General features: G+C 45.7%; 1 protein-coding gene across 2 annotated transcripts in view; it reads right to left on the bottom strand.

Annotated features, from left to right (window-relative positions):
* Nucleotides 1–18,283, bottom strand: part of PPARA (peroxisome proliferator activated receptor alpha) — a 98,313-nt gene that overhangs the window by 34,842 nt on the left and 45,188 nt on the right. For both annotated transcript variants that reach the window (XM_025400269.1, XM_025400270.1), the window contains one exon: nt 9,267–9,513. In XM_025400269.1, coding sequence (XP_025256054.1) covers nt 9,267–9,474 — 208 coding nt within the window. In that variant the 5' untranslated portion in view covers nt 9,475–9,513. The remainder of the gene's footprint in view (nt 1–9,266; nt 9,514–18,283) is intronic.

Genomic DNA, 18,283 nt, shown 5'->3' on the forward strand with positions numbered 1-18,283 from the left:
TTTTGTTTTGTTTTGTTTTGAGATGGAGTTTCGCTCTTGGTGCCCAGGCTGGAGTGCAGTGGTGTGATCTCGGCTCACCGTAACCTCCGCCTTCCGGGTTCAAGCGATTCTCTTGCCTCAGCTTCCTGAGTAGCTGGGATTACAGGCACATGCCACCATGCCTGGCTAACTTTGTCTTTTTAGTAGAGGTGGGGTTTCTCCATGTTGGTCAGGCTCAAACTCCTGACCTCAGATGATCTGCCCACCTCAGCCTCAAGACATTTAAAAAAAGTTATTCTGGGCTGGGTTCAGAGGCTCATGCCTGTAATCCCAACACTTTGGGAGGCCAAGGCAGGAGAATTGCTTGAACCCAGGAGTTTGAGACCAGTCTGGGCAACAAAGTGAGACCCCTGTCTCTACAAAAAATTTAAAAATTAGCCAGGTGTGGTGGTGTGTGCCTGTGGTCCCAGCTACACAGGAGGCTAAGGTGGCAGGATTCCTCGAGCCCAGGAGGTTGGGGCTGCAGTGAGCTGTGATCACGCCACTGCACTCCAGCCTGGGTAACAAAGTGAGACCCTGTCTCTAAAACAAAACAGCAAAAAAAGTTATTCTGACCATATTCTAAATGTTTAAGAAGCTGAGTGAAAGACTGGACATGTTATATAGATACATGGGTGAAAACAGAACCAAATCATGCTTCTAGTGATGAAAACTACAATATCTAATATGGAAAATACACTGGATGGGATTAGGAGATTAGATATTGCAGAAGAAAAAATTAGTAAATTTGAAGATGTAGCAATAGAAACGGTCCAAAATGAAACACAGAAACAAGACTTAAAAAAGAACTTAGCATTAGTGAACTGTATGACAACCTGAAGTGGCCTAACGTATATATAACTGGAGCTCCCAAAGATAGAGAGAGACGGACAAAAAAAATTTGAAGAAATAATGGCCTAACCTTCTGAATTTGATGAAAACAATAAATGCACTGATCCCAGATGCTCAATGAATCTCAAGCACAAGAAGCATAAAGGAAGAAACCATCAAATGGTTCAGAATTGGTGAGAAAGAAAAAAATGTAGAAGCAGCCAGATATATAAAAAGATAAAAGATAACAAGTGGTTGGCAAGGATGTAGAGAAAAAAGAACCCATGTCCAATGTTGGTAGTATTGTGAATTAGAATAGCATTATGGAAAATAAGTATGGAGGTTCCTCAAAAAAACAAAAATAGCACTACGTATGATCCAGCAATCCCACTTCCAGGTTTATATCCAAAGAGATTGGAACCAGTACACTGAAGAGATGTCTACACCTCCACGTTCACTGTGGCACCATACACAGTAGCCTGATGTGGAATCATCCTAAATGATCATTAATGAATAAAGAGATAAAGAAAATGTGACACACACACACACACACACACACACAGATACTATTCAGCCTTAAAAAAGAAGGAAATTTCATTTGCAACAACATGGGTAAATCTGGAGAGTATTACGCTAAGTAAAATAAGCCAGGCACAGAAAGACAAATACCATGTGATCTCATATGTGAAATCTAGAAAGGTCAAACTCACAGCAGTAGAGAGTGCAATGGTGGTTATCAGGGGCTAAGGCTGACGGGGGGAATGGGGGGATGTTGGTCAAAAGGAACAAAGTTTTAGTTACACAGGAAGAATAAGATTTAGTGATCTACTACCCAGTATGGTGACCATAATTAACAATGATGTGTTGTATATTCCAAAATTGCTCAAGAAATAGACTTTTTTTTTTTGAGATGGAGTCTTGCTCTGTTGCCCAGGCTGGAGTGCAGTAGCATGATCTCAGCTCACTGCAGCCTCTGCCTCTTGGGTTCAAGTGATTCTCCTGCCTCAGCCTCCTGAGTAGCTAGGACTACAGGTGTGTACCACCATGCCTGGCTAATTTTTGTGTTTTTAGTAGGTACAGGGTTTCACCATGTTGGCCAGGCTGGTCTGAAACTCCTGACCTCAAGTGATCCACCCGCCTCAGCCTCCCAAAGTGCTGGGATTGGGCCTGGCCTCGGCCCAATTTTAAGTGTTCTCACCACACACAAAAAATGGTAAGTTGGTGAGGTGGTGGATATGTTCATTAGCTTGATTTACACATTCCCCAATGTAAACATAGACCAAAACATCACATTGTGCCCCATAAAAATACAATTATTATTTGTCAATTAAAAATTAAAACTAAAATTAATCTCAGTGAGCTGAGATTACACAACTGCACTGCAGCCTGGGCAACAGAGTGAGACTCTGTCTCAAAAATAGATATAAATATAAATATACATATATATAAATATACATATATAAACAACCATATATATATGTGTATATGTGTGTGTATATATATGGCTGGGTATGGTGGCTCACGCCTGTAATCCCAGCACTTCGGAAGGCTGAGACGGGTGGATCGCTTGAGCCCAGAAGTTTGAGACCAACCTGGGCAACATGGTGAAACCCCGTCTCTACAAAAAATACAAGAAATTTACCTGGGCCTGGGAGGTTGAGGCTGCAGTGAGCTGAGATCATGCCACTGAATTCCAGCCTGGGCTCAGAGTGAGACCCTCTCTCAAATAAATAAATAAATAAAAATATGAAGTATCCATAAAAAAAGGACATTGATAAATTGGACTTCATCAAAATTAAGAACTGGTCTGGCATGATGGCTCATACCTATAATCCCAGCACTTTGGGAGGCAGAGGTGGGAGGGTCGCTTGAGTGCAGGAGTTCAAGACCACCCCTGGCCACATAATGAGTCTCCATATCCACAAAAAAAAAGAGAAAAACTTAGCCAAACATGGTGGTACACACCTGTGGTCCCAGCTACTCGGGAGGCTGAGGTCGGAGGGTCTCCTGAGCCCAAGAGGTCAAGGCTGCAGTAAGCCATGATCACAACACTGCACTGTAGCCTGGGCAACAGATTGAGACCCTATCTCAAAAACAAAACAAAATAAACAAAAAAACTTTTTTTTTTTTTTTTTTAAAGATACTATTAGTAGAAAGAAAAGAAAGACACACCACACACTGGGGAAAATATTGGTAGATCACATGTCTGGTAAAGTATTTGTATTCAAAATATATAAATAATGTTCAATAGTGAATAGTGGAAAAACAAGTAACTCAATTAAAAAATAAGCAAAAGATTTGAATAGAAATGTCACCAAAGAAGATATATGGTAAATAAGCATACGAAAAGATGCTCAACATCACCAGGGAAGTGCAAATAAAAACCACCACAGTGAGAGACCATCACACACCTACTGACATGGTTAAAATTAAAAAGACTGATCATGTCTCATGCTGATGAGGGTATGGAGGAACTGGAACTCCCCCATATACTGCCAGTGGGAATATAAAATAGTATAGCATTTTCTAAGATTTTTCCGAAATGTTGGAAAAGATTTTGGCAGTTTCTTAAAAAGTTACACAAACACCTACCATCTGTTCCAGCCATCACACTCCTAGGTATTTATTCAAGAGAAATGAAAGCAGAGGTCTATACACAGACTTGTACAAGAATGTTCATAGCAGCTTTATTTGTAATAGCCACAAGCTAGAAACAAACTCAAGGCTCATCAACAGGTGTGTGAATCAGCAAACTGTGCTATGTTCACACGATGGATGAAGAAGAATGAACTACTGATGCTTGCTGCCATGCAGATGAGTCTCACAGCCATTCTGCAGAGTGAAAGAAGCCAGCCTAGAAAGAGTACGTGCTGTATGATTCCATTTATATAAAATTCTAGGAAATATAAAGCAATCTAGAATGATAGAAAGTGGATCAGTGGTTTACTGGGGGAGGGAGGCAGGGAGGTATGGGGCTGGGGAAAGAGTAATTAGAAAACAGCACAAGTGGCCGGGCGCAGTGGCTCACACCTGTAATCCCAGCACTTTGGGAGGCCGAGGCGGGCGGATCACGAAATCAGGAGATCGAGACCATCCTGGCTAACCCGGTGAAACCCTGTCTCTACCAAAAACACAAAAAATTAGCTGGGCGTTGTGGTAGGCGCCTGTAGTCCCAGCTACTCGGCAGGAGAATGGAGTGAACCTGGGAGGCGGGGGTTGCAGTGAGTCAAGATCGCACCACTGCACTCCAGCCTGGGCGACAGATAGAGGCTCCATCTCAAAAAAAAAAGAAAAAGAAAACAGCACAAGTAAACTTCAGGGGTGACAGACAGAGGCACTACTGATAGATGCAGGAGGCAGATAAGGGGGGAGTCCCCAGAGAATCTGCAACCTGCCCCGTAAGTGTTTACATCAGATGCTTTTGTGCAGATGAGGGAACCTGCCCAGGGTTCCCTTGTCTGGACAGGCCCGCAACGGACGGGGACCCAGCTGGGCACTGGGAGAATGGGGTGGAGCCACGGGAAGTTCTCACCTTGCGCATTGGGGAGGAGCCTGGCCTCCAGCTCATGTGTGGTGGCCTGGTTATCAGTCTGTGAGCTGGGAACCCACTGGCAGGATCCCCTCTAGCTTTGCTGAGAGTTTTTCTCTTTTTTCCTTTTCACCCAATACTGCTCTCCTCACCCTTCTGTGTGTCCACGTGCCTAATTTTTCCTGGTCATGACACAAGAACCCAGATTTAGTTGAACTAAGGAGCAAAAATTCTGCATCACAATTTTGAGTGTGATGATGGTTTCACAGATGCGTGTGCGTGTACACGTATCAGACTGTAACCTTTAAGGAAATGCAGTTTATTGTATGTCAATTATGGCAATAAAGCCGGGAAGAAAAACCAGGGGTAAAAAGGTACGTTGGCCGAGTGAACCAGCCTCACCCATCCGGTTTCCTGGGTGTAAAGTTTAAAGTAAGTGCATTTAATATTCGGCCCTTCTGAGAGACCAGTCTACCTAACTAGGAATATTACCCAAAAGATCAGATTAGCTACAAAGATGAAAGATCTAATTTACAAATAAGAAATAATCTTAAATAACCTCATCTTTCAGACTTCGCAGTAACAGTACAGTAAAACCCGGAAAGAAGCAAAGAGGTTTTAAGGATTGTGAGATGAGTACAAATGACCACATGTATGAATAAGAGCGAGGAAATGCTGGGAGGGAAATAAAAACGGGTTATCACCCCACTCGCTACTTCAAAGGCTAGTGGTCAAAACCAGGGATGTGTGTCCAGGACAATTCAGTGTGGTCACTTTTTATAAGTTCTCCTTTTTTTTCTTTTTGCCATAAAGTTCCTTGGAATTGGTTCAAAACAAATTTGGAACCCTCTCTCTCCTCCCCTGAACCCTTGATATTTATTTATTTATTTATTTAAAAACGGAGTCTCACTCTGTTGCCCAGGCTGGAGTGCAGTGGTGTGATCTTGGCTCACTGCAATCTCCGCCTCCTGGGTTCAAGTGACTCTGCTGCCTCAGCCTCCAGAGTAGTTGGGATTACAGACTGAGATTGCACCACTGCACTCCAGCCTGGGCAACAAGAGTGAAACTCTGTCTCAAAATATAAAAAAAAAAATAAAATAAAATATTTTATATTAATTGGATCATAAGAAATATGTCCTTAAGCTTAAGAGGTGCATGCCTCCATGCCCAGGTAATTTTTTTGCATTTTTAGTAGAGATGAGGTTTCACCATGTTGGCCAGGTTGGTCTAAACTCCTGACCTCAGGTGATCCACCCGCCTCAACCTCCCAAAGTGCTGGGATTACAGGAGTGACCACCGTGCCCCACCTGCTCTTAATTTATTTAGGTAGGAAGCACAGTTCAGTCTGTGGAATTGGGTTAAATGTGGCTGTTAATGGATTATATAGACCACAAGGCTAGTATGCAGGAAATTCTCAAGCCTTACCTCTGTCAGAACTTTCAGATGAGTTAAAAATACATTTTAGATTATAGTTCTTAATAATGACCTAAAATACGCTACTCTTAGAAAAGGATCCCTGCATCTAATTAGAAAAGCAGGGTTCTCTCCTGCATGAGGACCAGAGGGGTCAGAAGAGAGCACAGAATAAGGGGTCCTGTGTTTAAGCTGCCGGGGGAGGCGAGAGGGGGCTGGGCAGCCCTCCTAGCCACTGCCGGGAAAGAACTTTCCAGAGCTAGAGCCACACACCCACCCACTCCCGCAGCTCACACTAATTCCATATTTCAGAACAAGCTCTAGAGTATATTTTATCCAGAGAAAACAGCGTATCTTTGAACTCTTTTACTAGACAATGAACTATATTTTTCACCCTGGGGGTGGGGCTGGGGGAGCCTGCCTTCCCTAAAAAAGAAAGGCAAAAAAGAAAAACAAACAAAAGCAAAATAAATCTTTTCAAACCCATAAAGAAAAAGTTTTTCTGATAAATAGCACAAATAGTCAGTGAACAGTGAACCAGCATGGGGTGTGTCTGTGATGGGTGAAGAAAGGTCGCACATTGTGGGGTTAAGGGCTGGGTTCTGGGCTGGTGACCTCCGGCCAGTCAGGATGTCCTGGGGCCTGCCTGCTTTCCTCCTTCCTTAAATAAACATAGCAATGACCTCACAAGGCTGCTCTTGGGCTTAGGCAAGTCGAGGTGAGAGGTGTGTGGGCAGCCTGCAGTGCTCAGGAAGCAATGGCGGTCATTGTCAAAGCCATTAACCTGGGTTCGCTGCAAGCAACCTACCCAGGCCACTCAAGGTGCCACCTGATGCGGAGCCTTTTCCTTGCTCTCCTCCAGCCTCCCTGTCCCCTCCTGCACTGCTCTGGGGGCCATGATCTCCCTAAACCTTCACTCTCTCCACAGTGCTTATCCTCTGCTTAATGCACCAGAAGAAAGGGAGTCAAAACTTGTACCATCTGTAAAGATCTGCCAGGGTCACTCCCAAAGCTGCTCAGTCACAAAGCCCCCCAGAGTCCTCAAGGGCTCACTAGCCTCTTGCAATTCCTGATTGACTAAGCTGAGAACACTGCCACCTTTTACAAGGCACGATCACGCCAGAATGCAGAGAACAGCCCTCTAGAGCCAGCTGAGAGGCAGGGTCCAGGCCCGGGCGCTGTGTCTTTCTGGCTGTATGAACAGTGGCAAGTTACTCAATTTGCCTTGTTTTTTTTTTTTTTTTTTTTTTTTTGAGACGGTGTCTTGCTCTGTCACCCAGGCATTACAGGTGTACACCACCACGCCTGGCTAATTTTTATATTTTCAGTAGAGATGGGGTTTCACCGTGTTGGCCAGACTGGTCTTTAACTCCTGACCTCAAGTGATCTGCCTGCCTCGGCCTCCCAAAGTGCTGGGATTACAGGTGTGAGCCACCACACCTGGACTTTTTTGTTTTTTTTTAAGATGGAGTCTCACTCTGTGGCCAAAGCTAGAATGCAGTGGTATGATCTCCGCTCACTGCAACCTCTGCCACCTGGGTTCAAACGATTCTCCTGCGTCAGCCTCCTGAGAAGAGTAGCTGGGATTACAGGTGCCCGCCACCACACCTGGGTAATTTTTTGTATTCTTTAGTAGAGACGGTGTTTCGCCATGTTGGTTAGACTGGTTTTGAACTCCTGACCTCAGGTGATCTGCCCGCCTCAGTCTCCCAAAGTGTTGGGATTACAGGCATGAGCCACCACGCCCAGCCAAGTTACTTAATTTCTTTGAGCTTATTTCTGTATAGTCACGCACTACACAGTGACATTTGGTCAACAACAGACCATAAGTTCAACTGTGGTATCATGGTCCCATAAGATGATAATACTGTATTTTTGCTGTAACCTTTTCTATTATATGTTTTGGTATGTGTAGACACACAAATACTTACCACTGTGTCACAGGGGCCTATGCTATTCAGTACAGTAACACGCTGTACAGTTGTGTGGCCTGGGAACAACAGGCTGCACCGCAGAGCCTCGGTGTGCAGCAGGCTGTACCATCTGGGTTTAAGTGTACTCTATGACTTTCACACAATGATGAAATCGCTAAGGATGCATTTCTCACAAGCTGTCCCTGTCATTAAGCAACATGACTGTAATACCCACGTACACACCACCCAGGTTTATCACACTGCTGGAGTCTTTTAAAAATATACAACCTAGAGAGAATTGGAGTCCCCAAGGGAGCCCTCCCCAATTCTCCCTCCGTCTTGTTCAGGAGGCGACTGAGTCCTTAAAGCTTACAATATATATATGTCTGTTTCCAACAGTGATGTACTAGATTGTTTAGTGTTAAAGATTTTACGTGGGCCAGATGCGGTGGCTCAGGCCTGTAATTCATGCACTTTGGGAGGCTGAGGCGGGCGGACCACCTGAGGTCAGGAGTTTGAGACCAGCCTGGCCAACATGGTGAAACCCCATCTCTACTAAAAATACAAAAATTAGCCAGGTGTGGTAACAGACACCTGTAATCCCAGCTACTAGGGAGGCTGAGGCAGAAGAACTGCTTGAACCCGGGAGATGGAGGTTGCAGTGGGCTGAGATCATACCACTGCACTCCAGCCTGGGCAACAAGAGCAAAACTCTGTCTCAAAAAATAAAAAAAGTAAATAAAAGATTTTACATTAATTGGATCTGAAATATATCATTAAGCTTGTTTATTTTCATTTGATGCTTCTTAATTTTTTTGTTTGTTTGTTTTAAAGACAGGGTCTCACTGTCACCCAGGCTGGAGTGTAGTGGCAATCATAGCTCATGGCAGCCTCGAGCTCCTGGGCTCAAATGGTCCTCCTGCCTCAGCATCCTGAGTAGCTAGGACCACAGGCATGCGCCACCATGCCTGGCTAATTTTTTTTTAATTAAAAAATGTTTTTGTATAGATGGGGCCTCACCATGTTGTTTAGGCTGGTCTCGACCTCCTGACCTCAAGTGATCCACCTGCCTCAGCCTTCCAAAGTGCTGGGATTATAGGCGTGAGCCACCGCGCCTGGCGTAGTCTGTTCTTTTAAATTGCTATGAAGTTTGCCACTGTATAAACGCATCCCAATTTATCTGCTTCCCTTTGACGCAAGTCCAGCTTGTTTCCCATCCTTCCCTCTTACCAACAGTGCCTCCATGCAGACCCTTGCACACGTCTCCTCTTAAAAATGTCTAGCTGTCCCCCGTGGGCTTGCTGGGGTTAGGGTCTGTGTACTTTAGCTGCTCCCCGTGACTGAATCTCAAGCATTGTTTGATGCATGCATGGTTTTCACAAGAGGTAGCACCGTGAGCCGTGACATGTGCCTTCCAGGGCCCAGTGGCACTGGAGGTGATGCCTTACCACCTTCGAAGGTTTCCTTGCAAAAAAGTGTGACTTATTTTCCAGCTAAAAAGAACAGCTTTCTTTAGGAAGAAACATTTCTAAATAAAACTTTCTAGGAAACAGCACACTTACCCGTGATGACCGAGCCATCTGAGCCAGGACAGCTTCCTAAATACTGGTATTCTGTAAAACCGAAGCTTCCAGAACTATCCTCGCCGATGGATTGCGAAATCTCTTGGATGTTTCCCATTTCTTGCAGGAAATCTTCAGATAACGGGCTCTCTAGATCGCCAGCCTCGAGTGGGGAGAGGGGGCAGAGCGGGCTTTCTGTGTCCACCATCGTGACTGGATGGTGTTGGTTGCGCAGCCGAGCTCCAAGCTACCGGGAGGAAAGAGGAACAATTGATAAGGTTGACGTATAACAACATTCACTTGTTTGTTTGATTGATTGATTGATTGGCAGAGTCTCGCTCTGTCGCCCAGGCTGGAGTGCAGTGGTGCGATCTCAGCTCACTGCAAGCTCCACCTCCCGGGTTCATGCCATTCTCCTGCCTCAGCCTCCTGAGTGGCTGGGACTACAGGAGCCCGCCAGCATGCCTGGCTAATTTTTTTTGTATTATTAGTAGAGATGGGCTTTCACCACATTGGCCAGGCTGGTCTCGAACTTCTGACGTCAGGTGATCCGCCTGCCTTGGCCTTCTAAAGTGCTTTGATTAGAGGTGTGAGCCACTGCGCCTGGCCACTTGCTTGTTTTGAAATGCAACGTCATTTATCATCGAAGATACGCCTGAATTCATCATCTAAACAGGAACAGTGCTGAGCCTCTCCTCTGGGCTTGGCTATTGATCTGCACGCTGTGAAAGTGAAAACCTTTAAACAAAATGTTGTAGGAGCCGCAGACCGAGGGCCAGGACTCACTCAGCCATCACTGACTCAGCAGCTGTGCGGAGCTCCATACAATGTGTTTGAGGTGCTGGGGACACAGCGGAGACACAGATCCCTGGGCTGGGCACAGTGGGTCGCGCCTGTAATCCCAGCACTTTGGAAGGCCAAGGCGGGTGGATCACTTGAGGTCAGGAGTTTGAGACCAGCCTGGCCAACATGGCGAAAGCCCGTCTCTACTAAAAATACAAAAATTAGCTGGGTGTGGTGGCAGGCGCCTGTAATCCCAGCTACTCAGGAGGCTGAGGCAGGAGAATCGCTTGAACCTGGGAGGTGGAGGTTGCAGTGAGCCAAGATCGTGCCATCACACTCTAGCCTGGACAACAGAGTGAGACTGTGTCTCAAAAACAAACAAACCAATAAACAAAAACAAACAAAAAAAAAAACAGGGCCGGGGGCAGTGGCTCATGCCTGTAATCCCAGCACTTTGGGAGGCCGAGGCAGGCGGATCACGAGGTCAGGAGTTGGAGAGCAGCCTGACCAACACGATGAAACCCCATCTCTACTAAAAATACAAAAATTAGCCCGACTTGGTGGCGGGTGCATGTAATTCCAGCTACTCAGGAGGCTGAGGCAGGAGAATCCCTTGAACATGGGAGGTGGAGGTTGCGGTGAGCTGAGATTGCACCACCGCACTCCAGCCTGGGCGACACAGTGAGATTCCACCTCAAAACAACGACGACAACAACAACAAACAAAAACCAGATCCCTGCTCTCAGAGAGCCTCCCTTGTAACTGGGACACAGACGGTGAACAAAGAAACGAATGCACATGTGGAGTGTCCGGGGTGAGGCCAGGGAAGTTCACACTGATTAGGGGGCAGGAGATAACCTCAGGGAATGAGGGGGCAAGCTGTGTAAATGTCTTGGGGGAGAATGTTCCAGCAAAGAGAACACCAAGTGCAAAGGCTCCAGCCAGGACTGAAACATGCTGGCACACTCCAGGAACAACAGGCAGCCAGTGTGGCTCAGGCTGCCCATGGGGCGCAGGGAGCACGGCCAAGCCGGTGGCATGTGTGCTGGGTGTGACATCCACTTGGGTGTGCTCTCCCTGTAGCCATGAAGGCAGCTCATGCAGGGGGTCCTCGACTGTGATGGTATGGCCAAGAATACTTTGTGGAGTCCAAACAAATCTAACTGGGTGAGTCTCAGACAATAGTGGGCTGTTTCAACTAGCAAAGCGACCAGCATTTCCATAGGGGTACAGTGACAAAGCAGCGGTTCTTCCCAGGTTGGTCTGTATCATGCTCTCACTGAAACATCTTAAACCACTTCCTGGGACCTCCAGATTGAAGCCCAGTCTCCTGAGCACACTGTTCCAGCCCTTCCACATCTGTCCCTACCTGATGGTGCACTTGTCACCATTCTTCTACCTCCTGGAAACCCAGCAGCACCGAGAATTGCTTTCAGGATTTCACGTCTGCACCTTTGCCCAGGTGCCACCTGCCTGAACCGCCCTGCCCACCACTGCCTTGTAGAGGCTCTGCCTTGGGTCCACCTCCCTGAACCCAGCTGAGTCATCAATCGCCCAACGAGGCTGACTAGGTGACCTTTAGCTTCCAGAACTATCTTCCCTTCTGAAAATGGTCACATGATGCCCACAGATCACATCACGGAGAGGCTCAGGGGGCATGTGCTGCCACCAGCCACTGTCAGGGCAGCCGTCATCACATGGTGATTACGAAACGCCAGACTCTCCAGATGGAGTGAAGAATACTGTCCCAAAGACAATATTAATCCATTAAATGCATTTGCGTAAAAATACGTTCACATCTGAGGTTTGCTTAATGTAAACAACAGCTTTTAGTGCGGTGAAGAAGGGATGCTTTGGCTTCCTCTACCAATGAAAAATAGATACCTTTCATCCACTTTTGTGAAATTCACCTCTTATGTTTGGAATTCTGGCAATAAATCATCAGAGTTCACAGGGAAATCATCAAATAGCACACAGGGAAAAATAACAGAGAACTGTTAACCTTTCATAGGGTTTAGAAGACTTTCTTTCTCTATAACCTATTAACTTAAATCAGGTTGTGAATCTGTACAGATTTTCTGTCGTATTTTATTCTGCATTCTGTCTGAAGGGAGATTTTTTTTTCAAATGGCAAGAAACATAATGGGGTAAGCAATACTTAAAATGTTTTTCACTATGAACAAAAAGTTCAAAAGTTGCAGTCACTAACTGACTATTAACCATGAAGTTCATTCCAATAGAAAGCAAGTAGCTAGGGCTGGGCATGGTGGCTCATGCTTGTAATCCCAGCACTTTGGAAGGCTGAGGTGGGCAGATCACTTAAGGTCAGGAGTTCGAAACCAGCCTGGCCAACATGGTGAAACCCCGTCTCTACTAAAAATACAAAAATTAGCCGGGAGTGATGGTAGGTGCCTGTAATCCCAGCTACTCAGGAGACTGAGGCAAGAGAATTGCTTGAACCCAGGAGGCGGAGGTTACAGTGAGCCAAGATCGTGCTGTCACACTCCAGGCTAGGAGTTAAGAACAAGACTTTGTCGAAAGAAAGGAAAGAAAGAAAGAAAGAAAGAGAGAGAGAGAGAGAGAGAGAGAAAAGAAAAGAAAAAAGAAAAGAAAAGAAAAGAAAAGAAAGAAGGAAGGAAAGAAAGAAAAGAAGGAAAAGAAGGAAAGAAGGAGGAAAGAAGAAGGAAGGGAGGAAGGAAGGAAGGAGAGAAAGAGAGAAAGAGAGAAGGAAGGGAGGGAAGGAAGGAGGGAGGGAGGGAAGGAAGGAAGGAAGGAAGGAAGGAAGGAAGGAGCTGGGGTCAGGAGTGGTGGCTCGCACCTGTAATCCCAGCACTTTGGGAGGCTGAGGCAGGCGGATCACTTAAGGTCAGGAGTTCGAAACCAGCCTGGCCAACAGGGTGAAACTCCATCTCTACTAAAAATATAAACAAATTATCTGCGCTTGGTGGCAGGTGCCTGTAATCCCAGCTACTCTGGAGGCTGAGGCAGGAGAATCGCTTGAACCTGGGAGGTGGAGGTTGCAATGAGCTGAGATCACACTTTTGCACTCCAGCCTGGGTGACAGAGCAAGACTCTGTCTCAAAAAAAAAAAAAAAAAAAAAGAAAGTAGCTTGGCAGAGACTGTGTGGGCTGTGGCCACCTCCCTTTTTCCCCCATCGTGTTCTCAGCACTGGGGTGGAAAATGCATGTGGCCTATCCCTTTTATCCCTGCTAATATTCTCTCTTCTGGCCAGGAGCATCAACCAATATAACAATGTTAGTTTCCTTGTCATTACATTCAGGGAGTTTCAAAGTTTCACAATTTCGTCATTTTTAGTTGCTTTTAAACAATACCTGGGATTAATTTAGAGAAACACTGGTCTTGCCATGAATGAAGAGCTAACCAAGATACAATCTCTATATAGAGTGAAGCAACTCTGGCCAGAGGGACTGGCTTTGTACAGATCATTGAACAAATTGGCCCTTCCTTGCTCCCAACAAGAGCAGATAAGGAACAGTTGCCTTTGGATGCATTCCCCAGATAGATAGCAGAGGCCAAACGGGCACCTCCCCACCCTGCACACCCTCCCAGCATGCTCCCCCGACACCACTGGAGCTTCTGATCAGGAGCAGAATATCCCGGGGAAGTCCCCACCCCTTCCTATTACCCACATGACACGCCACTGCCCAGCTCATCTAGAAGAGTGAACCAGGCTGGCCAGTTCCTGTGTCCTGTGCCCCAAATGCTCAAGGGGAGGCGGGGGCGGGGGATCAAGACATAACCAACCATCTCTTTTCTCAACAACTGCAAACTCTGGTCCAGGAGGCAAGACAATGCAAACAGCACTGAATTAGATCTTCAGTTTCATAGCACAGATAGAGTCTCACATAAGCTGAGAGGTGAGGGACAGGTGGAGTGGATAGGGTGTTGGGAAAAGGTAGGGCTTCTCTTCTCGTCCCAGCAATGATGGAAGGTTCTGCCTGATCCTCTCATGCCTTCCTTACCTGAGACCTTTTACATTTCTAAATTCATAATTTTCTTTCCCTTACAATTTATTTTTTATTTTAAAAACTATTTTAAATATTTGTGGTACACACTAGGTGTATATATGTATGGGGTACATGAGATGTTTTAGTATAGGCATGTAATGTGAACTAAGCACGTCATGGGGAATGGGGTAGCCGTGCCCTCAGGCATTGATCCTTTCAGTTACAAACAATCCAATTATACTCTTTATTTAAAAATATACAATTAAGTTGTTATTGACTATAGTCACCCTATTATGCTATCAAATAGTGGCCAGGCGCAGTGGCTCATGCCTGTAATCTGAACACTTTGGGAGGCCAAGGCAGGTGGATCACTTGAGGTCAGGAGTTCGAGACCAGTCTGGTCAACATGGTGAAACCCGGTCTCTACTAAAAATACAAACATTAGCCGGGTGTGGTGGCGTGTGCCTATAATCCCAGCTATTTGAGAGGCTGAGGCAGGAGAATCACTTGAACCTAGGAGGTGGAGGTTGCAGTGAACCGAGATCATTCCACTATGCTCCAACCTGGGCGACAGAGTGAGACTCTGTCTCAAAACAACAACAACAACAACAAAAACCTAGTGGGTCTTATTCATTCTTTCTAGTTTTTCATACCTATTAACCATCTTCACTGTCCCCTAACCCCTCACCACCCTTTCCAGCCCCTGGTAACCAACCTTCTACTCTCTCTGAGTTCAACCGATTTGATTTTTAGAGCCCACAAATAAGTGAGAACACGTGAAGTTTGTCTTTCTGTGCCTGGCTTATTTCACTTAACATAATGATCTCCAGTTCCACCCATATTGTTGTAAATGACAGGATCTCATTCGTTTTTACGGCTGAATAGTACCGCATTGTGTATATATATCACATTTTCTTTATCTATTTGTCTGGTGATGGACACTTAGGTTGCTTCCAAATCTTAGCTATTGTAAACAGTGTTGCAAAAAACATTGGAGTGCAGATATCTTTTTGATATTTCCCTTCCAATTTAAATGTTAGAGCTGCGTCTTGTATACATCATAAGCTCCAACTACTGAGATTCTATTTTTAGGTCTTACTAACTAAACATTTATCAATCAAAATATTCCTTTGAGAACTATGAAACAGAGTATATGAAAATTGTAGAACATTTAAAAATAGACAAATACAAGAAGAAGTAGACATCAAATTATATCACTGTTTTATGTTACCTGAGCACAGGACAGGTGCAAACACTGGAAGGATTCTAACAGTAACTCATAACTAACACCAAGGTATTTTCTGTATCACCAGCTCTTAGATGCATGACTGTTCAGAAGATTAGGCTAAAATGAGTTATAAATGGGAGAAGAAGCTCCTCCTTCATGAAACCCTTTCACCTCTAGATTCCCACAGCATCCTGGGCCCAATTCTGGTGTAGTCCTGATTATCTGTGCTATTGAAACTCTTTACATGCCTGTCTCTCCTACTAGACTGTATGCTTTGTGAGGCAAGGGAATGCATTTGCCTAATCTTTGCATCCATACTTCTAGCACAATCCCTGCTATGTAGCAGGTGTTCAATATCTATTTCTTTCTTTTTTTGCTTTTGAGACAGAGTCTCGCTCTGTTGCCAGGCTGGAGTGCAGTGGCATGATCTCGGCTCACTTGGGTTCAAGTGATTCTGTTGCCATTTCATGGGTACAAGTGATTCTGCTGCCTCAGCCTCCTGAGTAGCTGGGACTACTGGTGCGCACCAACACACCCGGCTAATTTTTTTTTTTTTTGAGACGGGGTCTTGCTCTGTCGCCCAGGCTGGAGTGCAGTGGCACGATCTTGGCTCACTGCAAGCTCTGCCTTTCGAGTTCATACCATTCTTCTGCCTCAGCCTCCTGAGTAGCTGGGACTACAGGCATCCACCACCATGCCCAGCTAATTTTTTCTATTTTTTAGTAGAGATGGGGTTTCACCGTGTTAGCCAGGATGGTCTCAATCTCCTGATCTCATGATCCACTCGCCTTGGCCTCCCAAAGTGCTGGGATTACAGACGTGAGCCACCGTGCCCGGCCAATTTTTGTATTTTTAGTAGAGACAAGGTTTCACCGTGTTGGCCAGGATGGTCTCGATCTCTTGACTTCATGATCTGCCCGCCTCAGCCTCCCAAAGTGCTGGGTTTACAGGCATGAGCCACCGCGCCTGGCCTCAATATCTATTTCTAACGATCGGCACAGAAAGAGCTCTCGGGAATTACTTACTCCAGGAGTAACCTGGTGACAGTCCGTGAGAATTCACCTCGGCTCTGTCTCCGCAGCCACAGCCTTGTCACCCAAAGGGCAAAGCGGCACACACAGTGTGTCCAAAGACTACAAAAATGTAATGGATATCTAGAACAGAAGTCAAAGGGGTTCTGTGTGGGAAAGGTGATCCAATTTGCAGAGTGAATTATAATCATCATAGGGACAGGAAAACACAGCCAGCAAAAGGGGAAAAAAAAAACCCTCTGAATACAATAGGGAGGAACAGATTATCAGTTTTACTCCCTTCCTCAGGAGCAACAGTTGCAGAGCTTGGGAAGTGTCCTGTGCTAAAAGGAAGTGGTTTGTATTAAGAGTAATGTAGTTTTGCCACTTGCTTGGAATAAAAGAAGACTGAAGGGACCCCTCCGCTGTGGGCTCCCGGAGGGCAGCTGCTGTGTCTCACCCACGTGTGCACCCCTCTATTGGACATGGAGGTTCTTGGATCCAGAAGGTCCTTTGAAAATATTTTCTTTTTGTTGTTGTTTTTTAGATGCAGTCTCACTCTGCTGGAGTGCAGTGGCGTGATCTCGGCTCACTGAAACCTCACGCCTCCCAGGTTCAAGTGATTCTCCTGCCTCAGCCTCCTGAGTAGCTAGACCATAGGCACACACCACCATGTCCGGCTAATTTTTTGTATTTTTAGTAGAGATGTGGTTTGGCCATGTTTGGCCTCTTGAGCCTCAAAGAACTTGTGATCATTTTTGATCCACCTCAAGGGAGAAGTGGCAAGAGGTGAGTCTGCAGAGGTAGGAGAGGCCAGCAGTGCCAATCATGGTGCGTTGTTAATCCCCATGTTTAGGAGTTTCAATTTCATCCTAAAACAATGAGGAGCCACGGAAGACTATTGAGGGGAAGTGTGATGTGATCAGATTTGCATCAGGATTGTCTGGATAGCAAGGAGGAATCCAGACTCAAAGGGAACAAGATTAGAAGCAGCAAAACTCCTTACGGGGCTGTTGTAACTGTCCCAATAAGAGATGATGACAGCCCTGGGGACTGACACAAGAGGCAGGAGGACTGTGAGATGAAGAGCTGACCCTGACAACTGGCAGCTGCCTGGACCAGGGACCTGGGACAGAGTCTAGGATGAATGTATGCTCTGGCTTGGATCACTGGGCAGAGGAGGTGGTACCCACGAAATTCGGAATATAAAGAGAAGGAGGGCAGGTTTTGAGCTTGGAGAGAAGGGATTACAGGCATGAGCCACTGCACCTGGCCATGAGTTCAGCTTTAAACAGGTGTTTAAGGTACCTGAGGCTTGGCCTCTGTAAGCCAGGTCTTCTCTTCTGAGAAGCAATGATGATGCTCACAGTGTTCACCTCGTAGGGGTTCTTAGCAGCAGCAGCAGCAGCAGTGCCTAGAGAGGCTGCAAGGCCAACCTCGGGGGAAGGCAGTGCTATGACCTTGAAAACTCCAGCATATACAGTAGATATCCCTTATCCATGATTTCACTTTCCTTGGTTTTAATTACCCCCAGTACAGTACAATAAGATATTCTGAGAGAGAGAGAGGAAGACACCCTTTTGTTACAGTGTATGTTATAATTGTTCTATTTTATTATCATTGTTGTTAGCCTCCTACTGTGCCTAATTTATAGATTAACTTTATCATAGGTATGCATATATAGGGAAAAACATAGCATATATAGGGTTTGATACTATCTGAGGCTTCAGGTATCCACTGTGGGGGCTTGGAATGTATCCTCCTTGGATAAGGGGGAAAGCACTGTACATTTCTTTGAACCTCAGTTTCTTTCTTTTCTTTTTTCTTTTTTTTCTTTCTTTCTTTTTTTTTTTTTTTTTGAGACACAGTCTTGCTCTCTCGCCTACCCTGGAGTGCAGTGGCGTGATCTTGGCTCACTGAAACCTCCGCCTCCTGGGTTCAGGCGTGAGCCACTACACCCGGCTGAACCTCAGTTTCAATAACTGTAAACTTAGGTTAATGACAGCTACATGGCCAGGTGGTTCGAG

This window comes from Theropithecus gelada, chromosome 10 (genome assembly GCF_003255815.1).
Source record: "Theropithecus gelada isolate Dixy chromosome 10, Tgel_1.0, whole genome shotgun sequence".
NCBI lineage: Eukaryota > Metazoa > Chordata > Mammalia > Primates > Cercopithecidae > Theropithecus > Theropithecus gelada.